Source organism: Cyphellophora europaea, assembly GCF_000365145.1.
Source record: "Cyphellophora europaea CBS 101466 unplaced genomic scaffold supercont1.1, whole genome shotgun sequence".
Taxonomy (NCBI): Eukaryota; Fungi; Ascomycota; class Eurotiomycetes; order Chaetothyriales; family Cyphellophoraceae; genus Cyphellophora; species Cyphellophora europaea.
This window is the reverse complement of record NW_008481797.1, coordinates 231,109-252,124: the sequence shown is the minus strand read 5'-3', so window position 1 is coordinate 252,124 and position 21,016 is coordinate 231,109. Positions and strand designations below refer to the sequence as shown.

General features: G+C 50.8%; 8 protein-coding genes across 8 annotated transcripts; 4 read left to right on the top strand and 4 right to left on the bottom strand.

Moving 5' to 3' along the window:
* Positions 1–76: 76 nt before the first annotated feature.
* Positions 77–2,562, top strand: HMPREF1541_00055 (uncharacterized protein; the record flags this gene model as incomplete). The annotated part of the gene is made up of 2 exons (XM_008712364.1): positions 77–1,676; positions 1,721–2,562. 2 exons carry the CDS (start codon positions 77–79, stop codon positions 2,560–2,562), a joined length of 2,442 nt encoding a protein of 813 aa, XP_008710586.1.
* A 1,076-nt stretch (positions 2,563–3,638) lies between these two features.
* On the top strand, positions 3,639–5,042 carry HMPREF1541_00054 (uncharacterized protein; the record flags this gene model as incomplete). The annotated part of the gene is made up of 1 exon (XM_008712363.1): positions 3,639–5,042. The coding sequence occupies one exon, from the start codon at positions 3,639–3,641 to the stop codon at positions 5,040–5,042; it is 1,404 nt and encodes a 467-aa protein (XP_008710585.1).
* A 260-nt stretch (positions 5,043–5,302) lies between these two features.
* On the top strand, positions 5,303–6,511 carry HMPREF1541_00053 (uncharacterized protein; the record flags this gene model as incomplete). Its single annotated transcript, XM_008712362.1, has 1 exon — positions 5,303–6,511. One exon carries the CDS (start codon positions 5,303–5,305, stop codon positions 6,509–6,511), a length of 1,209 nt encoding a protein of 402 aa, XP_008710584.1.
* Positions 6,512–7,644: 1,133 nt separating this feature from the next.
* Positions 7,645–9,339, top strand: HMPREF1541_00052 (uncharacterized protein; the record flags this gene model as incomplete). Its single annotated transcript, XM_008712361.1, has 4 exons — positions 7,645–7,959; positions 8,010–8,219; positions 8,272–8,734; positions 8,816–9,339. The coding sequence occupies 4 exons, from the start codon at positions 7,645–7,647 to the stop codon at positions 9,337–9,339; spliced, it is 1,512 nt and encodes a 503-aa protein (XP_008710583.1).
* Positions 9,340–9,930: 591 nt separating this feature from the next.
* On the bottom strand, positions 9,931–11,101 carry HMPREF1541_00051 (uncharacterized protein; the record flags this gene model as incomplete). Its single annotated transcript, XM_008712360.1, has 5 exons — positions 9,931–10,292; positions 10,337–10,404; positions 10,447–10,829; positions 10,874–11,020; positions 11,063–11,101. The coding sequence occupies 5 exons, from the start codon at positions 11,099–11,101 to the stop codon at positions 9,931–9,933; spliced, it is 999 nt and encodes a 332-aa protein (XP_008710582.1).
* Positions 11,102–12,969: 1,868 nt separating this feature from the next.
* On the bottom strand, positions 12,970–15,159 carry HMPREF1541_00050 (uncharacterized protein; the record flags this gene model as incomplete). The annotated part of the gene is made up of 6 exons (XM_008712359.1): positions 12,970–13,420; positions 13,467–13,613; positions 13,659–13,833; positions 13,877–14,039; positions 14,087–14,153; positions 14,198–15,159. 6 exons carry the CDS (start codon positions 15,157–15,159, stop codon positions 12,970–12,972), a joined length of 1,965 nt encoding a protein of 654 aa, XP_008710581.1.
* Positions 15,160–16,053: 894 nt separating this feature from the next.
* Positions 16,054–16,317, bottom strand: HMPREF1541_00049 (uncharacterized protein; the record flags this gene model as incomplete). The annotated part of the gene is made up of 1 exon (XM_008712358.1): positions 16,054–16,317. A coding segment is annotated over one exon (264 nt), but the record flags the coding sequence as incomplete, so codon positions are not given.
* A 792-nt stretch (positions 16,318–17,109) lies between these two features.
* Positions 17,110–18,556, bottom strand: HMPREF1541_00048 (uncharacterized protein; the record flags this gene model as incomplete). The annotated part of the gene is made up of 4 exons (XM_008712357.1): positions 17,110–17,422; positions 17,473–18,055; positions 18,105–18,202; positions 18,258–18,556. 4 exons carry the CDS (start codon positions 18,554–18,556, stop codon positions 17,110–17,112), a joined length of 1,293 nt encoding a protein of 430 aa, XP_008710579.1.
* Positions 18,557–21,016: the final 2,460 nt, after the last annotated feature.

Genomic DNA, 21,016 nt, shown 5'->3' with positions numbered 1-21,016 from the left:
GACGGCCATTTAGTCACGTTGATGATCTGCTCCCGTTATGGACAAGAATTTGCCTATCATGACCGTCTAAACCACGATGTACGATCTCACTACGTTTGCCGTCGTGTGGCTGCTGCTAAGGCAAGCGGAGGCATTTTGGCGACTGCCATGTGGTCGTATCCAGCTTGGAAGAGTTGATCCTATCGTTAACCCAGGGCTTGTGTCCGGTCATGTTCACACAATCTCCGGTCCGAACAATTTCGGGGTTTCGAGCAATTATCAAAGCCTGACGTCTTCTTACTGCACGTCATGCCCTGTCCAAGCTGATAAGAGCGCGTACTGGACCCCTCAATTATACTATCGCTACAGCAATGGGACTTTCAGCGAGGTCGGTAATGGTGGCACCATCGTGTACTACCTCGACCGCGGCGACAACCTCTCCGAGATGATAGCGTTTCCCTTAGGGCTGCAAATGGTCTCTGGCGACCCCAGTCTTCGATCATACGATGGTACAAGCATGACGTGGAGTGGTAAACGGCCGATTGCGGATCGTGTGAGCTTCGCCTGCATCAATTATCAACAAAGTCAGGCGGAGACGAATGGTTTGAATAACACAGACTGTCCCCAAGGCCTTCGAGCACAGGTTCATTTCCCAAGCTGCTGGGATGGACTTAACCTTTACAAGGCTGACCAGAGCCATATGGCGTACCTGGATCGGATCGATAACGGGGCATGTCCACCAACTCACCCCAAGCTGTTGCCTCATCTATTCTACGAGCTCTACTACGATGTTGCCCACGTAGCGAAGGAACCCAATGGGTACTTTGTGTTCGCGCAAGGCGACCCCACAGGCTATGGCTTTCACGGAGACTTCCTGAATGCATGGGACGAGCAAGTCTTAACAGATGCTATCGCTCAGTGCATGGGCCCCAAGGCAGTTAACCGAGGTGGCACGATCGAAGCTTGCCCACCTTTTGCGCCAACGCTCGACGGTAATGCTGGCAGAAATTGCCCCGAACAGCCACCCGTGATCAATGAGACCGTCACCGGGCTCATAAAGCAGCTACCTGGCTGCAATGAACCCATCTTTGGTCCCACTCGGGCTACCCAGCAAGTCTGCCCTGTTCAACCAAATATTGTCGCAAGCAAAAACGACACCGGAACCCGGAAACTGCCCGTACCCGGAGATATGTCAGGTGACTTTGCTTATGTCGGATGCGTCAAGGACAGTGGCAACATTTTGAATGGTATCAGCTTCAACGATGAGAAGATGAGGATCGAGGCCTGCACCGATTACTGCCGGAAGAACAAGTATGTGTATGCAGGTCTCGAAGGTGGCCGGGGGTGCTCTTGTGGAAACTACATCCTGAACGCGTTGCAAACTAGTGGCGCGTGCTCGTCACCCGGCATCGCATGCAGTGGCGACATTGGAAAGTTCTGTGGGGGAGACCAAGTAATTCACGTCTACAACGACACGAAGACGGCGTTGTCGCCCAAAGGTATCCCAGAACCTGGCAAAACGCGAGCGGACCTCGGCTCTGGCGCCATTGCGACATACACGGGGTGCTACATGGAAAGTGATGGTCGAGCCCTCAGGGGCGACAGCTTCTCCGATACGACCAGCATGACCAACGAGCTGTGCGGACAATACTGCCACAGAAAAGGCTTCAGTGTATACGGTACCGAGTACGCTCGAGGTTAGTCTGAAGCACGCTCTCGGATCAAAGCTAATTCTCGCTAGAATGCTACTGCGGCGACAGTCATAGCGCCCTGCAGGTGTCCGAGGGGAATTGCTCGATGATCTGCAAAGGCGACACGACTCAGTTCTGTGGAGCCGGTAATCGACTTAGTCTTTGGACTATCACTACTTTCGCCAGCGCCTCGAGTCAGACATCGACGAACACTCCAGCAGCGACCGCGCCGACGATGCCAACTGTCTCAGGCGGATCGTACGTGGGATGTGTCTCAGAGACGAGCCCTCGCGCACTGAATGCCGACTCTAACACCGTCAACACCCAGACGCTGGAGCTTTGCGCACAACGAGCTGCTGCCAAGAATTACTGGCTCTTCGGATTGGAGTACGGCTCGGAGTGTTATCTTGCGGACACGATCAACCGAGCCAGCTCGTCACTCGAGCCGTCTAAATGTAACATGCCGTGCAGCGGCAACAAGAAACAAATGTGTGGTGGATCGAACGCCATTAGCTTGTTCAACAACACCATGTACTCGCCAAGGATTCCTGGTAATGTGCAAGCTGTCGGAACCGGCATGGCTTACGCCTATAAGGGCTGCTACACTGATCAGGGCAATCCCCGGACGCTAGGCTCGTACAGCACTAACTCGAACAGCAACAGTGTCGATAGCTGCGTAAGTCTGTGCTATAGTAAAGGATACTCCTGGGCTGGTGTCGAGTACGGCAGCGAATGCTATTGCAACAACGCTGGGCCGGGCAGCGCAGCACTCAAGACTGATTCTGAGTGTTCCAAACCGTGTACAGGCAATGCCAAACAGAATTGTGGTGGAAGCATGGCGTTGCAAGTATATCAGATAAGTCTAGGCTCGAGCATGCTCCGGAGGAAGTAGTTCGTGGCAGGCTGCCGCGTCTCCGATCTGTGGATCTTGGCCCAGCTTGAAAACATGGTGCTCGCGATGGCGTAGCGGCCGTAGGCGGCTTTATCACCATAAAGCCTTCGGCATATTCGCTTACCTCCGCTAGCCGCGCCTCAAGCGGAGATAGCTGCAACCTGATGTATTGTCATCATTTTGTCGCCGTGACAACTTTGTCCCCTGTTTTGAGCTTTATGGTACACATTCGTCGCTAATACCGGCGGCTACGATTAATATCCGCATCGGTGCGCCGGGACTTCATGGAGCGAAGGATTCAGCGCCGGCGTCGCCCAGCACTCTCCTGCATCGAATGCCGCCGACGCAAAATTCGATGTGACCGGAATGAGCCATGTGCTCACTGTGTTGGTGCAAAGATACAATGCATATTCAAAGTCTACCCAAAGAATTTGGCAGGAGAAGATTGGGCCGCAACTCGAGTCGCTCCGGGACCATCAATTCCTCTGGCACCTGGCACCCTGGGGCACCGTTTTCCACGTGGTGCTGCCGCGGGCGACGTGGCGTCAGTAATCCAACCGAATCCTGCCTCCCCGTTGCCTGTGCGTCAAGTCCGAGATGATGCTTGTGAGCAGGATCCCGGCGGGGCCAAAGGCCAAGCCTCTGCTCAAGCACACCGTGGGATAGAAGACACTAGTCTTTTGCCGTCCTTACCCAGTGGACGCCAGTCCAACGAAGCCAGCTCTGCTCTTACGCTCAGGTCTGGTAGAGAGTCCCCGGTGAAGCTCAAGAAGACAAGAATGCTCAAGTGGAGCGACAGAATGGGCAATGACCTTGTAAAGCGGCTTGTAACGGACCGTGATCACCAGCTAATCATCTCTTAGTTCGCAAGCATATTCTTTTGCTACAAAGAAGCTTCTGGGGATGGCAACTTTTTCTCCGATGGTGCCGATACCAAGGTGGTAGTGACGCAGACCGGGATTCTCCTCAAAGAATGCAAAAAGGCAGCACGCCGAATCAAAGCATGCCGACCAAGTAGAAGCCACGTTGACCTCAATTCTAAGCTTGACTTACCGCCTCGGAGTGAGTCTGATGCGATGGTCAAATCGTACTTGAAGACCTTCGAATCAGTCTATCGAATCCTTCACGTGCCCACTTTCTGGCATGAATATCAACAACTCTGGACTGGCGACCGCATCGATCTGGATGTGCAACTGAAAATCTTCCTTGTCATTGCGATAGGATCCAGCATCTTCCAGAGTCGCGACACCGCTCTCGAGGGTAAAGTACACCAGTGGATCAGTGCTGCTCAAAATTGGCTTTCTGGCCCCTTGGAGAAAGATAGATTGACCATCACGGGGCTTCAAGTATATTGCTTGACTTTGTTGGCACGGCAAATCTTCAGTATTGGAGGCGATCTGATATGGATCTCTTCTGGTTCGTTAGTGAATCAAGCCATGCAGATGGGCTTGCATCGGGACCCTAGGCATTTCGCTGCGATGAGCGTATTGCAAGCCGAACTCCGGAGAAGACTCTGGGCTACAGTACTGGAAATCGCTCTACAATCGTCATTGGACACGGCGATGTCCCCGAGAATCTCCGTGGGCGATTTCGACACTGCGCCACCTGCCAATATCAACGATGATGATCTTGATGAGTCGACGACGAACTTGAATTTATACTCGGCTGAAACGTACACCATGACATCAGATCAATTGCTACTATTCCGTTCGATGCCGGTTCGCTTGCGGGCATTACATTTCCTGAATGATTTTGGATCCGAGCAGTCGTACCTCGAGGCTCTGGAACTGACAAAGGAGATACTTGATGCGTGCAAATCATCTAGCGCGTTCCTTGCCCGATGCGAGGTGTCGACCTTCCGCCGGAACCTACTTGATTATTTGCAACGCCGCTTTCTTCTACCGCTTCACTGTTCATTCGCCAATCAAGCACGGGCGCAACCACTCTTCTACTACTCCTTGAAAGTCAGTCTTGATGCCGCTATCGCCATAATTGCACCGCCTTCAGACGAGGAATACTCTCGACTACTGCAAGTCGGCGGTGGATTGTTTAGAGAAGGATTGAGATATGCATCCATCACTATTGGCTTAGAAGTGCTCTCCCAAGCAGAATCCGCGCGGGAAAACAGTCCTTCGCAGCCTGATAGCCATCGGGGCTGGGCTAAGGCTATGCTCAAAAGAATGATTGATCAGTCGCTCGAGCGCATTTGCTCAGGCGAGACTAATGTCAAGAACCACATGTTCTTGAGTATGGTACTGGCTCAGGCCGGAGCACTGGAAGCTGGAGAACCATCCAGGCTGAAGCTGGCACAGGCTGCACACGACAGCCTGGAATATTGTAATAGGCTACTGCAGAGCCGGGTCGCAGCTTTGCCGTTAATCGAATGCCTGGGTATGGGTGCCGCTACCAGTACTTCGGATGAACTCGGTGACTTTGGCCTCGACCTGGATTTCGATTATTTCATGCTGAATGGAATCTAGCGCGCTGTGTCGACAAGCTCGCCGTAGACTGCACATCGACTGTATCTGAATATCCGATTACGTCCGCTCGATAGAAAACTCCGCTGGTGTTTCGGCCGAAACGGATTCAAGCTCTCATACTTATAGATCTTCTGAGGCCTTGAGGATATCTTGCTCTTCGGGGTATACTTGTACACCTCTGGTTACGAGTACCATCGCGTCAGACCCGAGCTACCCTTGATTGAACAGCACGTCACTTCTTCCGCACCGATATCCGCAGTATGAAGGTACTCGTCAACGGCGCAGGCATAGCCGGCAACGCCCTCGCTTTTTGGCTCTCTAGGATTGGACACAGCGTCACAGTCCTCGAGCGCTATCCAGAACTGCGTGTTACTGGCTTGCAGATCGACCTCCGCGGACACGGAATCGAAGTGCTGAAGCGAATGGGCCTCAAAGAAGAGTTTCACAGGTACATGCCTCCAGAGACGGGCATTCAGATTGTCAATAGCTCCGGCAAGCGCATTGCATACTTTCCGGCGAACAAGTCAGGCAAAGGCTTGCAAGACTTTACGACTGAGTACGAGATCATGAGGGGCGACTTTTGCAAGGTCTTGTACGATGCGACCAAAGATCGCGCAACATATGTTTTCGATACGTCGATCACGAGCTTCGTGGACAATGGTAAAATGGTAGAGGTCCAGTTTTCAGATGGAAGGACTGATGACTTTGACCTCGTTGTCGGAGCCGACGGGATAGGGTCACGAACTCGAAAGATCATGGGCCTCGACGGCTTCCATTCGTGTGATGGCCAATACACGGCATACTTCACCCTACCTTGGCAGATCCGGACGGATGAAGATTACATTGCCACTATGTACATGGCGACGGGAGGGCGAGGCGTGATGACGCGCAGGAATAACGCACGCGAACTTCAGTCCTATCTTTTCTGCAAGACCTCGTCTGAGTCTTTACTCCAAGCCCAGCGTGGATCTGAACAGGAGAGGGCGGCGTTGGTTGACATCATGCGCGGGTCAGGCTGGCAAACGGAGGAAATCTTGAACGCCTTGCCCAAAGTCAAGGACTTTTACTGCGAGCGCTTGGGGTTGGTCAAGCTGGAGTCATGGTCCCGCGGCAGGGTGGCGCTCGTGGGAGATGCTGCGTACTGTCCATCTGCGAACACCGGCATGGGAACTACTTGCGCTCTTGTCGGGGCGTATGTCCTTGCTGGTGAGATCAGCGAACATAAGCAGGACGTTTCGGCGGCATTCCGGGCCTACGATCGAAAGTTCAAGCCTTTCGTGGACCAGGTCCAGGCTGGAGTGCTCGAGAAGGGTGCAGGATTGCCTTCGTCGTGGTTAGGCATTGCATTCATCAATGGGATGCTGAGTGTTGCTTCGTTCTTCAAGGTCAACGTCTTCGGCAGGTTCTTCCTCAAAGAGAATGTGAAAGGATGGGAACTTCCATTGTACGAGAACATGGTTGGCAATTAGACTCGGTCCCCGACAGAAATCTCGACCTTCGGCTCTCATGTTACACAACACTTACAGTGTACAAAGCAGCCAAGACGTAGACCACTTGTGATAGGAGCGCCGTTACTCCGTCCTCAAATAACAAGAGGGCCTACTCGTGCTACCACGGAAGAATAAAAATGCTAGAACACGGTTCCGTTTAATGCTTGCCAGGATCGGTCACCGCATCCGAACGTGCATCGAGCAATGGAGCTGTCTCTCTCCACCGTCTCCTGCAAGACGGGCCACAGTCGGCTTCATACGGCCCACCACCGGCGGGACGGATAATGCGGCGCTCGAGTGGGCGGAGGCGCTCTTGCCAAGGCTTGGTAAGGCGTAACAAGGCGGGAAGAAACCGGGCGGAGCAGCAGCCAAGCCTAGAACCTGCTTCCTGGCTGACGTCGTCTTGCTGATCACTGTTCTTGATCTCTGGTGAGGACTCCGTACCTGAAATCGTGCCGGTCAAGGAAACCTCCGCCTTCATATCACAGTTGTTTATCAGAGCATTCTCGAGCATAGAGATGGATCGTCCACGCGTAGATTGACGGGAGGATATTCGTTTTGGCGAACGTTGCGAGTTCGTCTATGTCTATGTGCCTATCTAGAGCGAAGACTCCGGGGGCACGGTCATGTTGTTTGAACACTGGTGAATAAGGGATCAGTCATTGGAGCGGAGAGCTCCAATCATCTCCCTAGGCCTGTGGCAATTGGCCCTCCGACAAGATTGCACCATCGCAGACCACTGTTGTAGCTGCTCCTCTCCGCCAGCCAAGGTCCTTGTCGTTCGGACCCCAGCGCACAGTCTCCGTGCGCCAAGAGCCTTGTCGTCGTAGAGATGGGTCACAGCTGCGGAGTGGACGGCGCTTCAGTCATCCACGCCGTATACTGCTTTTGGTTCTGCCCTCTACGTTGCACTCGGATAAAGATGCTCAAATAGGCAGCATAGTATACTCCAGCTTTTGAAGTGGCGCTCTTCTGATGAGGTTGCGGGCGAATCCGGAGAAGCTGGACGCCGATAAGTGCATGCGAAAGTGGCTCTCTTCGTTCTCGACATCTCTTCTTCTGACACACTCTCCTTTACGCCGTCTTTGTACCTAAAGACACTTTCCTCCAAGATGACACAGAACAGAACAGTCGGCAACTCTGTTGAGATCGACGATGTCGGCGGTGAGAAGTCAGGCATGCATCAGGAGAACGTTGATCCTCTTAAGGAGGCGACCGCGGTATGCGCAGACATCAACAATGTCGCTGCTCTCGGCTATGAGAATGCGGCGGAGATGGAGAAATTGATTGTCCGAAGATTGGACATGTGGATGCTTCCCCAGTTCTGGATTCTGTACATGTTCAACTACCTCAACCGGACAAATATTGCTCAGGCGCGACTGAATACCTTCGACGAAGACCTCAACCTCCAAGACGGCGATTATCAGGTACCCAACACCTTCATGATTGGCCCACGTTGCGTACTGACAAAGCTGAGACTGCCGTGGCTGTCTTGACAGTTGGCTATATGCTCGCCCAGCTACCGTCAAATATGCTCATCACACGAGTGAAGCCTTCTGTATACTTGCCTGCCGCTGCTTTCGTCTGGTCGGCTGTCTCGGCCGCCACTGTGGGATGTACCAGTGCTGGCGGTCTTTGGGCTGTTCAATTCGTTCTCGGTATTGTTGAAGCACCTCTGTTCCCGGGTGTACGTTTCACATCTTCTGCACTAGAGAGTCTATCAGCTGACGTCCTCGTAGGCCGTGTTTCTAATGGCCTGCTGGTACACCCGTCGAGAATTTGCTCTTCGCGTCGCTCTGCTCTATTCCGGTTTAGTACTCGCGCAAGCTTTCTCAGGGCTCATCGCCGCTGGTGTCTTTGCTGGTCTTGACGGCTCTATGGGCCTGGCCGGATGGAAGTGGCTTTTTATCCTCGAAGGCGCTGCCAGCGCTTTCTTCGCTATCACGGCATACTTCATCCTACCAAACTACCCACATTCCGACAGTGGCGGCGCTAAGTGGTATATGACGCCTGATATGCGGAAGCTAGCGGCTGCCCGGATCCTCGATGACCGAGTCGAGGTCACTGAGAAGTCTACCGTCTGGCACGGCCTCAAGCTTGCCCTCAAGGATATGAAGCTATACATGTTTCTCTTCATGAACGTCTTCATCACGTCCTCGTATGGTTTCAACAACTTTTTCCCAACGATCGTGAATGGACTAGGTATGTGGCAAATCCGTACTTGTGACCACTTCCATATCTTCAGCCCATTGTATATGGCAGCCTTATCTAACGAGAGTATAGGCTTTGGATCTAGGGTAACCTCGTTGCTCATGACTGCCCCTCCCTACGTCCTGGGAACGCTCTGCACCTTCTACGTGGCTTGGGATTCAGATCGTCGGCAGGAACGCGGTTTACATATCATTATCCCTCTATCTTGCTCGGTTGTGGGATTCATCGTTACTGTTGCGACTGGCAACCCCGCGGCTCGATACGCTATGACTTTCCTCTACGCGGCTGGCTGCTTCTCCGCAAACACCCTACAGTACACCTGGGCCGTATCAACTTTGGGTCAGACCCCCGAGAAGCGAGCAGCGGGTGGTGCTATCGTCAACATATGCGGGCACCTGGGCAACGTCATCTCACCTTACTTCTTTCCAGACAGAGACGCACCGCGATACACAATGGCCATGATCTTGCAAATCGTCTTCGCGTCGCTCGGTATCTGCCTCGCCAGCTTGATCAAGTGGCACTTGACACGAAAGAACAGAAAGCTACGCTCAGAAGCGGAGAGGCTGGGCGTGGAGTACAACCCTTTCACGACCTAAATGCGTGCGTTAGGCGGATGAGACTCATGTTGTCACTGTTGAGGACGACATTCGATTGAACGTAAGGGCAGCGATATACTCAAGGAAACACCAGTTAAAGACACAAACAGAGTGGGAGGTTGTGGGGCTTACCGTTGCGTTCCCAGGATTAAGAAGCCCAGAGGATTGTCAACAAGCTGGACTAGTCTGAGTCTGCACGCTCGCTTATTTTCCCAGCAGGTGCAAGTCTCGTCTTAGCTGTTCGGATCGTCAGTTTGCCCCACAACTGCCGTTGGCTTCCGTATATCGGCGGCGATCTATAGCCTGTACACCTTAACCCGTATTCTGACAGTCGAAGAGCCTTATATGATCCCGCTGGACCGATACAGGCCTGGGCGATTGGCGTTCACTCGTTCTCTACTGTAATGAAACGGTCAGCAGACAGGCTCGAGAGACAGAGACCATCGTGAGACAACGAAGAAACTGATCCATCACCTGACTCTACTCCTGCCGGGTCATTTCGGGCTACAAGCTACCGACCTGAACCGCTCAAAGCGCGCCACAAAGCTGTCAAACTACAAAATTTCGATTCAAATCTATTCTCGCTATACTCTATGTCCAAACCCTAGCTCCTGACACTTCTTGTCCGTACGGAACCAACTCAACCTGATCCGAGTCCTCATCTTGAGGTGGACGTCTTGTAGAGACCTTCTTGGGCACCTTCGCCGTAGGTTCACTTCCTGTCAATACCGACCCTGCCGAGTCCGACAAGCTGTAGCCTCTGTCTCTCAACGGACCTGCGTGGTTAATACGGCTGTTTGTAGGTTTGTTCTCGACGGAGTCGTGGCCGGTTGTGGCGATCCCGCAATTAGGAAAAAAACGTCGTATTACAACGCGAGCTGCAGGCATGCAAAAGCAAGCGATTCCGATGTTGAGCTCAAGGTCTGAGAAGTAGGCGAGAGGTATATAGTCATCTAGAATGTAAGTATAGTATGGTAATAGACGTATCTTGACTTACAGGTTAGATTGATGCTATCACCGAGATGCACCAGGCTCGTAAGTCTGACAATGCTGATAAGGGTGACACTAAACTGTTAGATCTCGTTGAGCCTACGGAGAAAAACTTACAAGAATCCTACAGCGAACATTAACAACACTTGCCACCGTCTTTTTTTCGACATGTTCAGCTTTCGTAATTGGAATACCGGCAAAGCGAAAATGAGAAAGTCGAGGATTATATTGACGATTGCGTGTATTGCGGCGCCGATATCAAAGTTGAGGCAAGTCCCATCAGCCTCACCGTCCCACTGCAACCATGCATAGTTGATAGGACTGCACTGGAAGAGGAAGAGGAAGGTGAAGATAGTGCCTTGAACGAAGGTGAGAGCAAGCAGCGGATACGCTATTCGGCCGAACTTCAACGTGGGAAAGAGGCGGATGTAGAAGAGAAGGAATGCCATCTTCGTCATAGCTACAGCGGCAACATAGATCACTCCGCCGATGAAGAAAATCTAGAGCTGTCAGGGTGCCGATCGTAGATGTCGAAATAGCTTACTCTATTGGCGGCGGTCGTATGAGAGAAGGGAAGCCTCCATACGTCTCTCCCGAAGCCAAAATGCCGCGCTAGCTTGTTAGAGCGGCCTGAAGAGTAGAAAGAAAACATACCGAAAGGATTGCATATCGCGTTGCCAATCATCAAGACCTACCCACGTCAGTACGGACCTTTGATGCACGTACCACTTACAGTCACAGCCCAAATGATCATATCGGCCCAGCCCCACATTCGGGTGACGAAAGAAGCCATAACATGCATTCCTACAAAGACTAGCGCAATAGCCATCGAGGTGAAGGTCACGACTGTACCAACAACACCACGATCGCGGTCGTCAAAGTCGCAGCCAAGGCTTGTGATATTTTGGGCCGCTGAGGTCGTTAGCACCATTTACCACCAGAGAAACACATACTCAGAGCTTCTCGAATTGTACAATTCCGATCCCAGCACTCTCGAGTATCCTTGTATATCTGATCGTGCACACAAAAGCAGCGGAACCCATCTTGACAAGGAGTTTGACTGGTGACCGCCACGATACAGTCAGACTGAACGATGTCAGCGTCGAAGAAGGTAGCCGTGCGAGCTTACAGTGCAGATGGACCACTCTAGGTACTGAGCATAGCTGGAATGCACGATACCCAGTATCGCAAGACAAGCGAGAACAGCTTTTGGTACCTTGTACACCATGCTGCTTGGGCTTTAAGCGAAGGAAGGAGAGTCGCATGGCCAACGGCGAAGTATATCAATTTTACCGCACTTTGAGCTAAAAATCGGAATATTGCGAAGCTGGGAGCCGCTCGGGAAATGACCCAGATTGGCTTGATCCAAGACTCGGCATGTACATACCGTGAAACTTATGGCGCAACAGGTATGTAAACTTAGAACTTGGGGGTGGATCCGGGGACCATGTGGTGCCCTGAGAATAGTGCATTTGTGAGCCTATCGGATATGCCTCCGTTAGCCTGGGACCTAGACGAGGCAGTAAGACGTGGGCTAGCAATAATTTCATGGCTCTAGCGGCTACGCCGAGAGGGTGCCCATGAAACCCGCGCCGTCATAATTCAGGGGCCACGCTTCTTCGCAGCCTCAGCCAGATCCTTCCTCGAAAAAGAGGTAAAGGACTGTGAGATACCAGAGCCGCACCGTGGCAATGGTATCGTCCAGAAAATACCGAGGTCTTGTACAACAGGCAGGAGGTAGCGGCTGATCGGAGAGGATAGCCGGCTTTTGTGCAGGTTCTAGATGATCAGCGCCACTCTTGGCAAAGCTTGACCTGAAACCTGGTCCCCAAGGGTCTGATCCTTTGCAGCTTCGCGTGGAGGTAGGGGCAAACTTTCTTTTCACCTTTTGTGTCATCAGGAGGCGGGCTACAAAACAAAAGGTCCAGGAGCTATCGTTGGGGGCTCTTCTGTACTTTAGTCGAACGCTCCATAACTGGTTCAAGGTCGGAACGTCCTCATCTAGCAGAAGTAGTCAATCGGTCTCGTGCAAAGGTTCGACTGCAATCTCGGAATCGGTTATGGCCACGTACTAGTGCTCGCTAATTGACTTTCCACCTGCAATATTATTTTGACTTCGGCGTATAGAACTCCGCCATCAGGTGACAGTAGTAGATCCCGGCTACAGAGCCTCCTCCAAAGCATGATACACTCAGCCTCCAGTCCTTAGCTGCCAAATGCTGGTAGGCGTGTTTATGGTCTGCGTTGAATTCCATGACCGATGCTAAAGGAGCTGCATTGTCCTCATCCTTACCGCTGACACCACTTTCTTCTCTATAGACGGAGCTTCAAGATCTGGATGTGCCGATGAAACTCCCGGAGATAAGCAAGTCATTTACTGAGTCGAATGGTTGACGCAAATCCCACTTGGCTGGGAAGACAGTGCACTATCAGAGTGCTGGAAGCGTGCTGGGTCGCGGTTCACCTTGTCGGTAGTAGGAGCGTTGTCAGTAGTCTAGGCCTCTGCCGTGTCATTGACGGCGTTATTTAGGAGAGGTATAAGGTCGACATTGAACCGATGGGCTTTTCACTCAGCGATCGAGGCCTAGACAACCTTGGGACGATACGCCAGTCTAACTGGAGGACCTCTTCCTTCGCAACTCAATTTACGTTCGGCCATGCTGCCATCTGCGGATCCAGGTAGCCGAGCCACGCCGAGTTTTGTTCATACCATTCACAGTTCTCGAGCGGTAGAAAAGGATCCAGCCAGTGGTCCGGTATCGTATCATCGATAGTTGGATCGTTCGATTGGTTGACCTCGACTGTCGTGGGTGAACCTTGCCTAGCCAGAGGCATAGGTGCACCTGGTCCCGAGACAGGCTCTGCTGGTCCTTGAGTTCTCTGAGCATAAGTACCGTCACTGCCCTTAAGGCGCTCGAGAACGCTGCTGAACATCCGATACATCCAGTCCACAAAACCCCAGTGGTTTCGAAATTCGGCCAGACCAAGGAGACATAGTTGAGCCTTGTGCTGTAGAACTGCTTTTCGTGAGCCTTCGCTTTGCTCATATGATACTATATATGTTGTCAACGAGGCAAATATAACAGCGATTCTGTAAAACTTAGCGCCCAGCAAAGTAATGAGGAACGATAACGTACAAATGCACGTGTATTCGTGACAGTAGTCCCTCAGAAAGGAGTTCTTCAACAGTCCGGGTAACCGCGTTTGCGGATGCCAGTGACAAACCACTTACAGAGCTATCCGTTCCTGTCGACAGTTTTCGGTACAATATAAGTTTGCAAAATCTGCAGAGATTAGGGAAATCGTGGAATGAATCAGCTTGGACGTACTGAAAGGCAAACAGAAGCATGGCAGAGAAAACTCTAGCCTCTGCAGATGTTTCATCATCTTGATAGCGAAGAGTAGACGGAAGTCGTTTCTCCCAAGTGTTGAGGTCTGTTTCTACCGTCTCAATAGAGTCGTCGATGACTTTTGTCAGTTGTTTGACTCGTATAACTCGCCCGACTTTCCAGATTAGCTTGAGCCACACTTTATACCTATCACTTACTTAGCGTGGCTAGACTCGCCAATTCGATGCAATGGTTCGCGGTCGAGAGAATATCGCCTGCGTCGTTTTGGAAATCTGCCTTACGGAGTCGCTCGATATCGCAATCAGCATCATTGATCATGAGCGGTCTTCCCAATGATGCCGCATCAAAGTGATCACGGACCTGCAATGATCAGCAACCATTGAGCATATTATTCGTGCTGTTCGTACGTATAGAGTCCACCAGATTCTTTTCCACAGCTTCTTGGCTTTTGCAGGCAAGAAGGAGTGCTTGGTCCTAGCACATTGTCAGAGGTGCGTAAGCCTCGTCTGGAAACTTACGAGCGATGCATGCCCATCACTTGAGCCATGTGAATGGAAGTGGACAACCAATGACTGAAATCTTTGACGTCGGTCGGACTACCCCACCAATGACACATGAAGAACAATGCCTGAACAATAGTCACGCGATTCTGTTCGTGGTCGGCGTCGTACAGAGCTCGAGCACGCTTATAAAACACTGCCTGAGCCGAGCGTCGGTCCGTCCAATGTTTTCGAATTACACTCTCATCGCAGCAGGTTGTAGCAACAGAGAGTAGCGCCTGTAGCAGCAGGATCGACACTTGACACGCCTGAAAGTCGCGAATGAAGTCGTCTTTATCTAGGATAGGTTGCAGCGGATAGTGCCACGTAAAGTACGCATCAAGTAGCTCCCTCTGAGTTTCGATTGGAGGCAAGGTAAAGGCCCCCGTTTCCCGGAGTACAGCTGCGGCCTTGTTGTCTGCATTGAGATCAATATGAGTGCTTGTAGTCCAGTCTACAGCTCCCGGGACTGGGTGATGGACGTTGCTCTCGACAGTCTGCCCGTCACTCGAGAGAGGAGAAAGTGAGTTTATTGTCTTTGTCCGCCGGGCTTTTTGCAAGCTGTACGACCAGATCGAGTCGTTTCCGAAGTACATCACCTTGTAGTCTGTTTCCTTCGATCCATCTACGACGTCTCTTTCATCTGTATCGATAAAACGTACCAACAACATCTCGGAGTCTTCTGGCACGGGCGTGCTCCTTAACTGCAACGAGTCCGAGTCATTCACAGCGGCGTTTTGAGGCGAGATTTGGGGCCCTAACCCTGGAGTCGACACTTTCTGTGAAAACAGATCCAGACACCCTTTCTTCGGAGAAGGGCGTGCTCGCTCTGTGGGCTCGTCTGCCTCTTTGCCTAAGTTACAATCCTCGTTCGCGTCGAGACAGGCCTGACATTGACGACCCGAACGAATCTCAGGGACAACCCGATCGCGATCCGGCATTTTGCATTTGATATGACGTGCATTGCAGTATCGACAAGCACGCTTGCGCTTGTGTCGTTGGTATGCTCTGCTTGATATCCGGTTCATTTTGGGAGGCGTATGTTTACTGGCACTTTATCAAGGTTACGTAGACAAAGAAGTGTTCGTACAGCAAAAATTGAAAATTACAGCTGAGCTAAGCTTCCAAGACCCTGATCCTGGCCTTTGGCTTGGTGTGGGGTACAGCTTTTCGGCCCACACTTTTAGGCCATAGTGTGCCGTAAGATCCAAGATCGCGAATGTTCTCGATACTAGAGACTTCTCCTTAGAAGGCAAAGGCTGTTCATTTCTAACAGGAGATTCCGGCGACCTACTACAGCATCAAGACGGACACCTCCAGCCCCGTCGAGGACAGTGTCAGTTCCTTCGCGATTTTCGAAGCGTCAAAATCGTCGACTAACTGTTTTTCTAATACCCGCTCCAGGTACATCTCTTCCTGGCAAAGTTTTCAAGTCTTGAGGGTGAGCTAAGGATAATTCCAATCTGCAGCACGATATACCTACGATTTGGGGCTGGTGGATCGTTCAACGCGACAACTAAGCAATTCGGTATATCTCGGATATCAACCCAGTAGAATGTAGCTCTTGACGGGCATAATTGCCCTGGACGTAATGTCGAACGACCTTGTTACTCGCCTACGAGTACTTAAGGTTCCTAAACCATTTATAGTAAGTCCTATGAGTTGTGGCGGGCAAAGTGTGGCGAGCGTGAATTTGGCTTCTTGTGCTCCATGACCTCCGGGGCAGCCTGCTCAGCGAAAGTCATGTCGCACGATTGCCATCAAGTAGTCTTCCAATGCCTACGCAGACTGATCGGACTTCAGTCGCTCTCTATAGCTGTAAGTTCCGGCCAGGACCTCGAAGCTGATTGATCTCTGAACCCCACGATGAAGTTACAACGATAATCCGTAAGATAGGAACATGCCACCATTGATCGAAGAGTTTCTGTCGCTCCATGTATCGTAGAATCCAGCCGATTCTTCCAGATGTCTGTCATGTTGAAGTCAAAAGGGCTACTGAAAAGCACGGCCGCCTCGAGCGGTAGCTTAACTGCGTTATCAAAAGCTCCTCCTTTGGCAACGTCCTTGATACTAGCTATGTCCAGGCATCCTCCGCCGACTTCAGAACATACTAGCTTGAAGCATCGTATCTTTTAACGTTGCTGAAGGTGGTGTCCACACTATAATGGGTCCTCAGGAGGTTTACCAGTAAATGAGAGGTATTAAAGCCAGATCCCCCTTTTAGGTGGGCATAGAAATTTGGTAGTTCTAATGCTGGGCGACCGGCTGCGGTCTTCCTCAAGCCCAATATTTCTGAGATTCTAGGGCTGGTTTTCGCCCAAGCGAAAAAAAATTCAGCCTTTGTTAGGATTCACAGCGCACACAATCGGGACGCTCAAATTCGGCGAATATAAGGTTTACGTAGAACATTCGGCCGGAATCAATGATTTCGGCGAAAAAACCCCCAGTTTGATACTAGTCCTACTGCGCGCACAATACGCTGCTGGATTTGCACGAATATTTGTATGTATGTTGTTTTGGGTTAAAGTGCTATTGTTTCCATGCATGGACGATGAATCTTCGCATACTCACCAACGATACAGAAACCAGATGTCTTCGGGCCATCGATTCTCCAGTCTCAGGGATATTCTTCCCGATCCGTAAAAGCGCAATTTCGTCTGTTATATCTATTGCAGTGATCGGAAGTCGAGATTCAATTGTTTGGACTAGGTCATCTAGCCCTCTAACACTAAGATATTGTTTTACGAAGTAGTATCAGGATATATGCTACATGCAACATAGAACAATCTTCCAACGGTTGCCTTTCTAACTGAAGCTAGCACCTGATAGTCCGGTTCAAGTGCGCTCGAGATCAAATAGACCACTTTGAGCACGACTCAGTAGAGAATATATCACGACTCCAGTAACGGGTTCGGCGGTAGCATCTTCATTTCGGCCAAGTTCGAGAAAACCATCTTCATAGACTCGACAGAGTCGCAGTGTCCAAACCAGCCGTAGCTTCGTGCCTTGTTCATGCTTGTTGACCACGACCACGTCAATTCTAGTGCAAACTGCAAGAATGCGAATGTGCCCTCAGGATCATCAAGAGGATCTGCGGTCAACCCATGCTCCTTGCTAAGCTCTGCCCAAGCTCGACGTGTGGCAGGCTCACGTGCCCAATCGAGAATGCTAAATGAAAATCGTAGCTTGCCCTTCGGACCGTATCTTTGGTTCCCAATTAGCTGAGCCACCATAGGAGGACTGCGCAGTCTTACCCTCTCGGCGTAAATGCCGTCTCATGCTCAATATACCTGGCGTCTTCCCGCGGAGGAGACCACTCAAGGCCGTACCAAGATGCTAAAATTGGCCATAATCTCCCAAAGGTGAATTCAGATCCGTCGGTAATATTGAATGATTCGCCAGCTGTTTCAGGGTTCAGTACCAACCACTCGTAGAACCTGCCCAAGAGCAGTCCAGTAATAATGGGATGGTTATTATCCCAGGAAGCCAAATCTCCTGGATAGAGCAAAGGCTTCCTCAACTTCTGTTGAATCGCAGCGTACACAGCTAACGGATAGAATATGGTCATATTCGTGTTCGCAACTGCACTGAGAATCCACTGTGGCATAGTGACATTGTAGGCCGTTCCAGGGTGTGTGCCGACATACTTTGAGAGTATATCTTCTTGCGTGTAGTAAAAGTTCGGCTCTAATTCGACCCGTGGAGCCCCTTCTGTAAGCGGGACGTTTACATGTCCTTGATGTACGCCATAGTTTTTTCCCCCTGTTTGAAGAACGATCCGTTTCGGATAGATTGAGGCTAGGTCCAATGCTTTCAAGAGATTCTCAAAGAGTTTGCCTAATTATGAGCTAATAAGTAAAGACTCGTTCGTGATTATGGCACTTACCGTTAAGATCTGCCAGTTCGTTAGGGTCTCCAAAAACTTCGGCCTGGTTCGCCTCCGATTTTGCGAGCTGTACATATCCGAAGTAGAAGACATAGTCGCTACAACTTGTATCAATATATCGATGCCTTGGCGACGGGCAAGCTCAGAACTGACGCTTCGACCTTGTTGTCTCTCAAACTTTTAGACAGATTTTCAGGCTCCCAGGTCAGGTCCACCGGGATGTGCCTGATACTTGGAGAATCCCCCTTCGGCCGCTTTCTAGATAAAGCGTACACGTGACTCCAACGTTGCGGATCTGTCGCCAGAACATCGAGAAGGGGCTGACCCGACGTGCCACTGGCACCAACAACAACCGCTCGCAGGTCTTTAAATGAGTCAGGTAAGACGGGTAGACCATGGAATATGCCTTCGGACCAAACGGAGAATCGCTTTTTACTCGTTAACGGAGCCATTTCAATCCAATAGAATCTGTAGTATTGTTTCAATTATTTTCGAGTCGTCGAAAGATATTAGTACTACGTATTCAATCGTCTTAAATATGGCACACAAGAACGCAATAACCTTATTTGCACTGAGCTGCGACGCGTGCCATTTCGGCGAATATACCTTTGGCATTTAAGTTCCCGGGATCACGGCTAAAGTGCCAAAAAGCGAACTTTAGCCGCTAAAAACTTGGGATCTTCTCCGGACGGAATTAAGCTCATAGGCTCCGCCACGAGTGCACCGGACGGCGATCCAAAAGATACAGGACCGGCTGCCAAGGACAAAGGGCCAGCTGCAGATCCGGCTCCCAGCACGCTCGAGGGCGACCCTGAGTCTCCGACGCCCGTCCGTCGTCGGCTGCGTCCTATTCGTTCAACCGACAAGCAAGGCGAGAAGCCCACTGCGGCGAAGAAGAAGAAGCAGCAGAAGACAGCCGCCAAGAAGAAGGCTCAGACCGACGAGAAGAAGGCGCAGGAGGCCGCGGATCAGCTAGCTCAAGAGAAGCTCGAGAAGGAGGCCGCCTGAGAGGCGCAACAGGCTAAAGAAGCAGCGCTGGACGCCGCCATTCAAGAGAGCTTGATGGAGTACAAGTGTCATACAGAGGACCAGCAGCAGAAGATGTTCCTCGAGACGTAGGCCAAGAAATGGGGTGTCAGTGTCAAGGAGGCTCTTGCCCAGGTGGAGAAGGAGCAGCAGCGCGAGGGTGACAAGGGCAATGCTCCCGGTGAGGATGTCAACGAGGACAGCGACGTCTCCATGAAGTAGAGGTCAAGTACTCTAGAAGGAGCTCTAGTCGTGTGGTAGTGGCTACAACCTATGCACAGGATTATAGGCAGTGATAGTATAATAGGCAGAAGGGCAAAGGGGGGGGTCTTCCTTGTCAGTCAACAGGGTACACCCCCCTCCCCCCCTTCTCCCTTTTACATGCGTGGCTTAGTGCGGCTTTAAGAGTCACCATAGCGGTCAGGCCGTCACCATAGAGCACATTAGAGTCTAATTCTGGTGTGGCAATTAGGGTAGCGAACGCCTAGATAATAGAGATTCTATAGGTCAATGGTGCAGACAATGCACACCACAGATAATAATCCAACTTCCATTCCTACTTGACTTGTATGTAGCATGAGCGGGGGAGCCAGATAGTTACTAGATATAAGGGGTTGTACAGTCTAACATCTATAGACCTCTTGACTTTTATATGCCTTGAGCGGGAGAGCTAGGTAGTGACTAAGTATGAGGTGTCGTATAGTCTGAAGTTTGTGAATATCTTGACTTTTATATACTATAAGTGGGAGAGTCAGGTAGCAACTGAGTTTGAGGTGTCCTACACTTAGGATATTATGTCACTCTCCAGTTCTATATACCAGGAGCGGGAGAGACAGACAGTTACTGGATATTAGGTGTCCCACAGCTGAAGCTAAATCATAATTAGGGTGGACTTAAACGGGCAGGGTAGCAAGACCTAGAAAGGAGTTAGGTGAACGCGGTAACCTTCTAAGCTGTACACATACAGCGGTATATGGCCGGGCTCAGCCAGGAAGTGTTGGGCTCGGGCGGATCGGCACAGGTGAAAGTCGACGAGGCCGTGGAAGCCGTAGGGGGATGGGCGGGCTGGGAGTGGGAGTATACAGGAGAGACTGGGCTTACAGATTAGAGATTCAGTAAAGGTCGAACAGCGTGTAAGCGACGCAAGACCAGCCCGAAAGGGCGGAGCCCAACTCAGGCTTTCCAATGATACTCTTGTTAAAGGTGTAGTATATGTAGTTGTCGCTAGGGTTGGCGTTAAAGTTAGCCGATCTAGGGCGATAGTGAGGGTTCTGCTAAGAGTGTGACAGTGCTGGGGTTAGACTGCCAAGAGTGTGATAGTGCTAGGGTTAGACTGCCAAGAGTGTGACACTGCTGCCCTAGGGTAATCCTTTATCTAACAGTCTAAGGGTCTTATAGTATATAGTAACAGCCTTACACTATTTCTAATTATATATATAACAGTTCTAAAAATTCCAATAATCCTTTACTAGATTCTTAGGCCTATAGATAAGATGGCGTTAAAACATAGTTGTGGTGAATCTTCTGTAACAGAGGAAGCTGCTGTAATTCACCACTGTGAGCTGGCCACTCACTACTCACGCCACTACTATGAGTGACACTATTAAGCCCAACTTAAGCAATTACAACATGATGAGAGAATCATATGTGCTAGTAGGGTTCCTGAACCTCCCTAGACACTACCACAACTAGGACTTTAGGTGCAGGGTCTCACACTTTCCTAAGATGCTAATTATATTCGCGACTAACAAGAGGCTATACTAGTATAGGAGTATAGCCAGCTGTATACACCTCTAAATATTAGTCACACTTCCCTTTATACTCCAGCAGTTGTCACTACTTTATAGGCTGTTTAGCAAGCTGTGCCAGCTTATGGTATTGCTTAT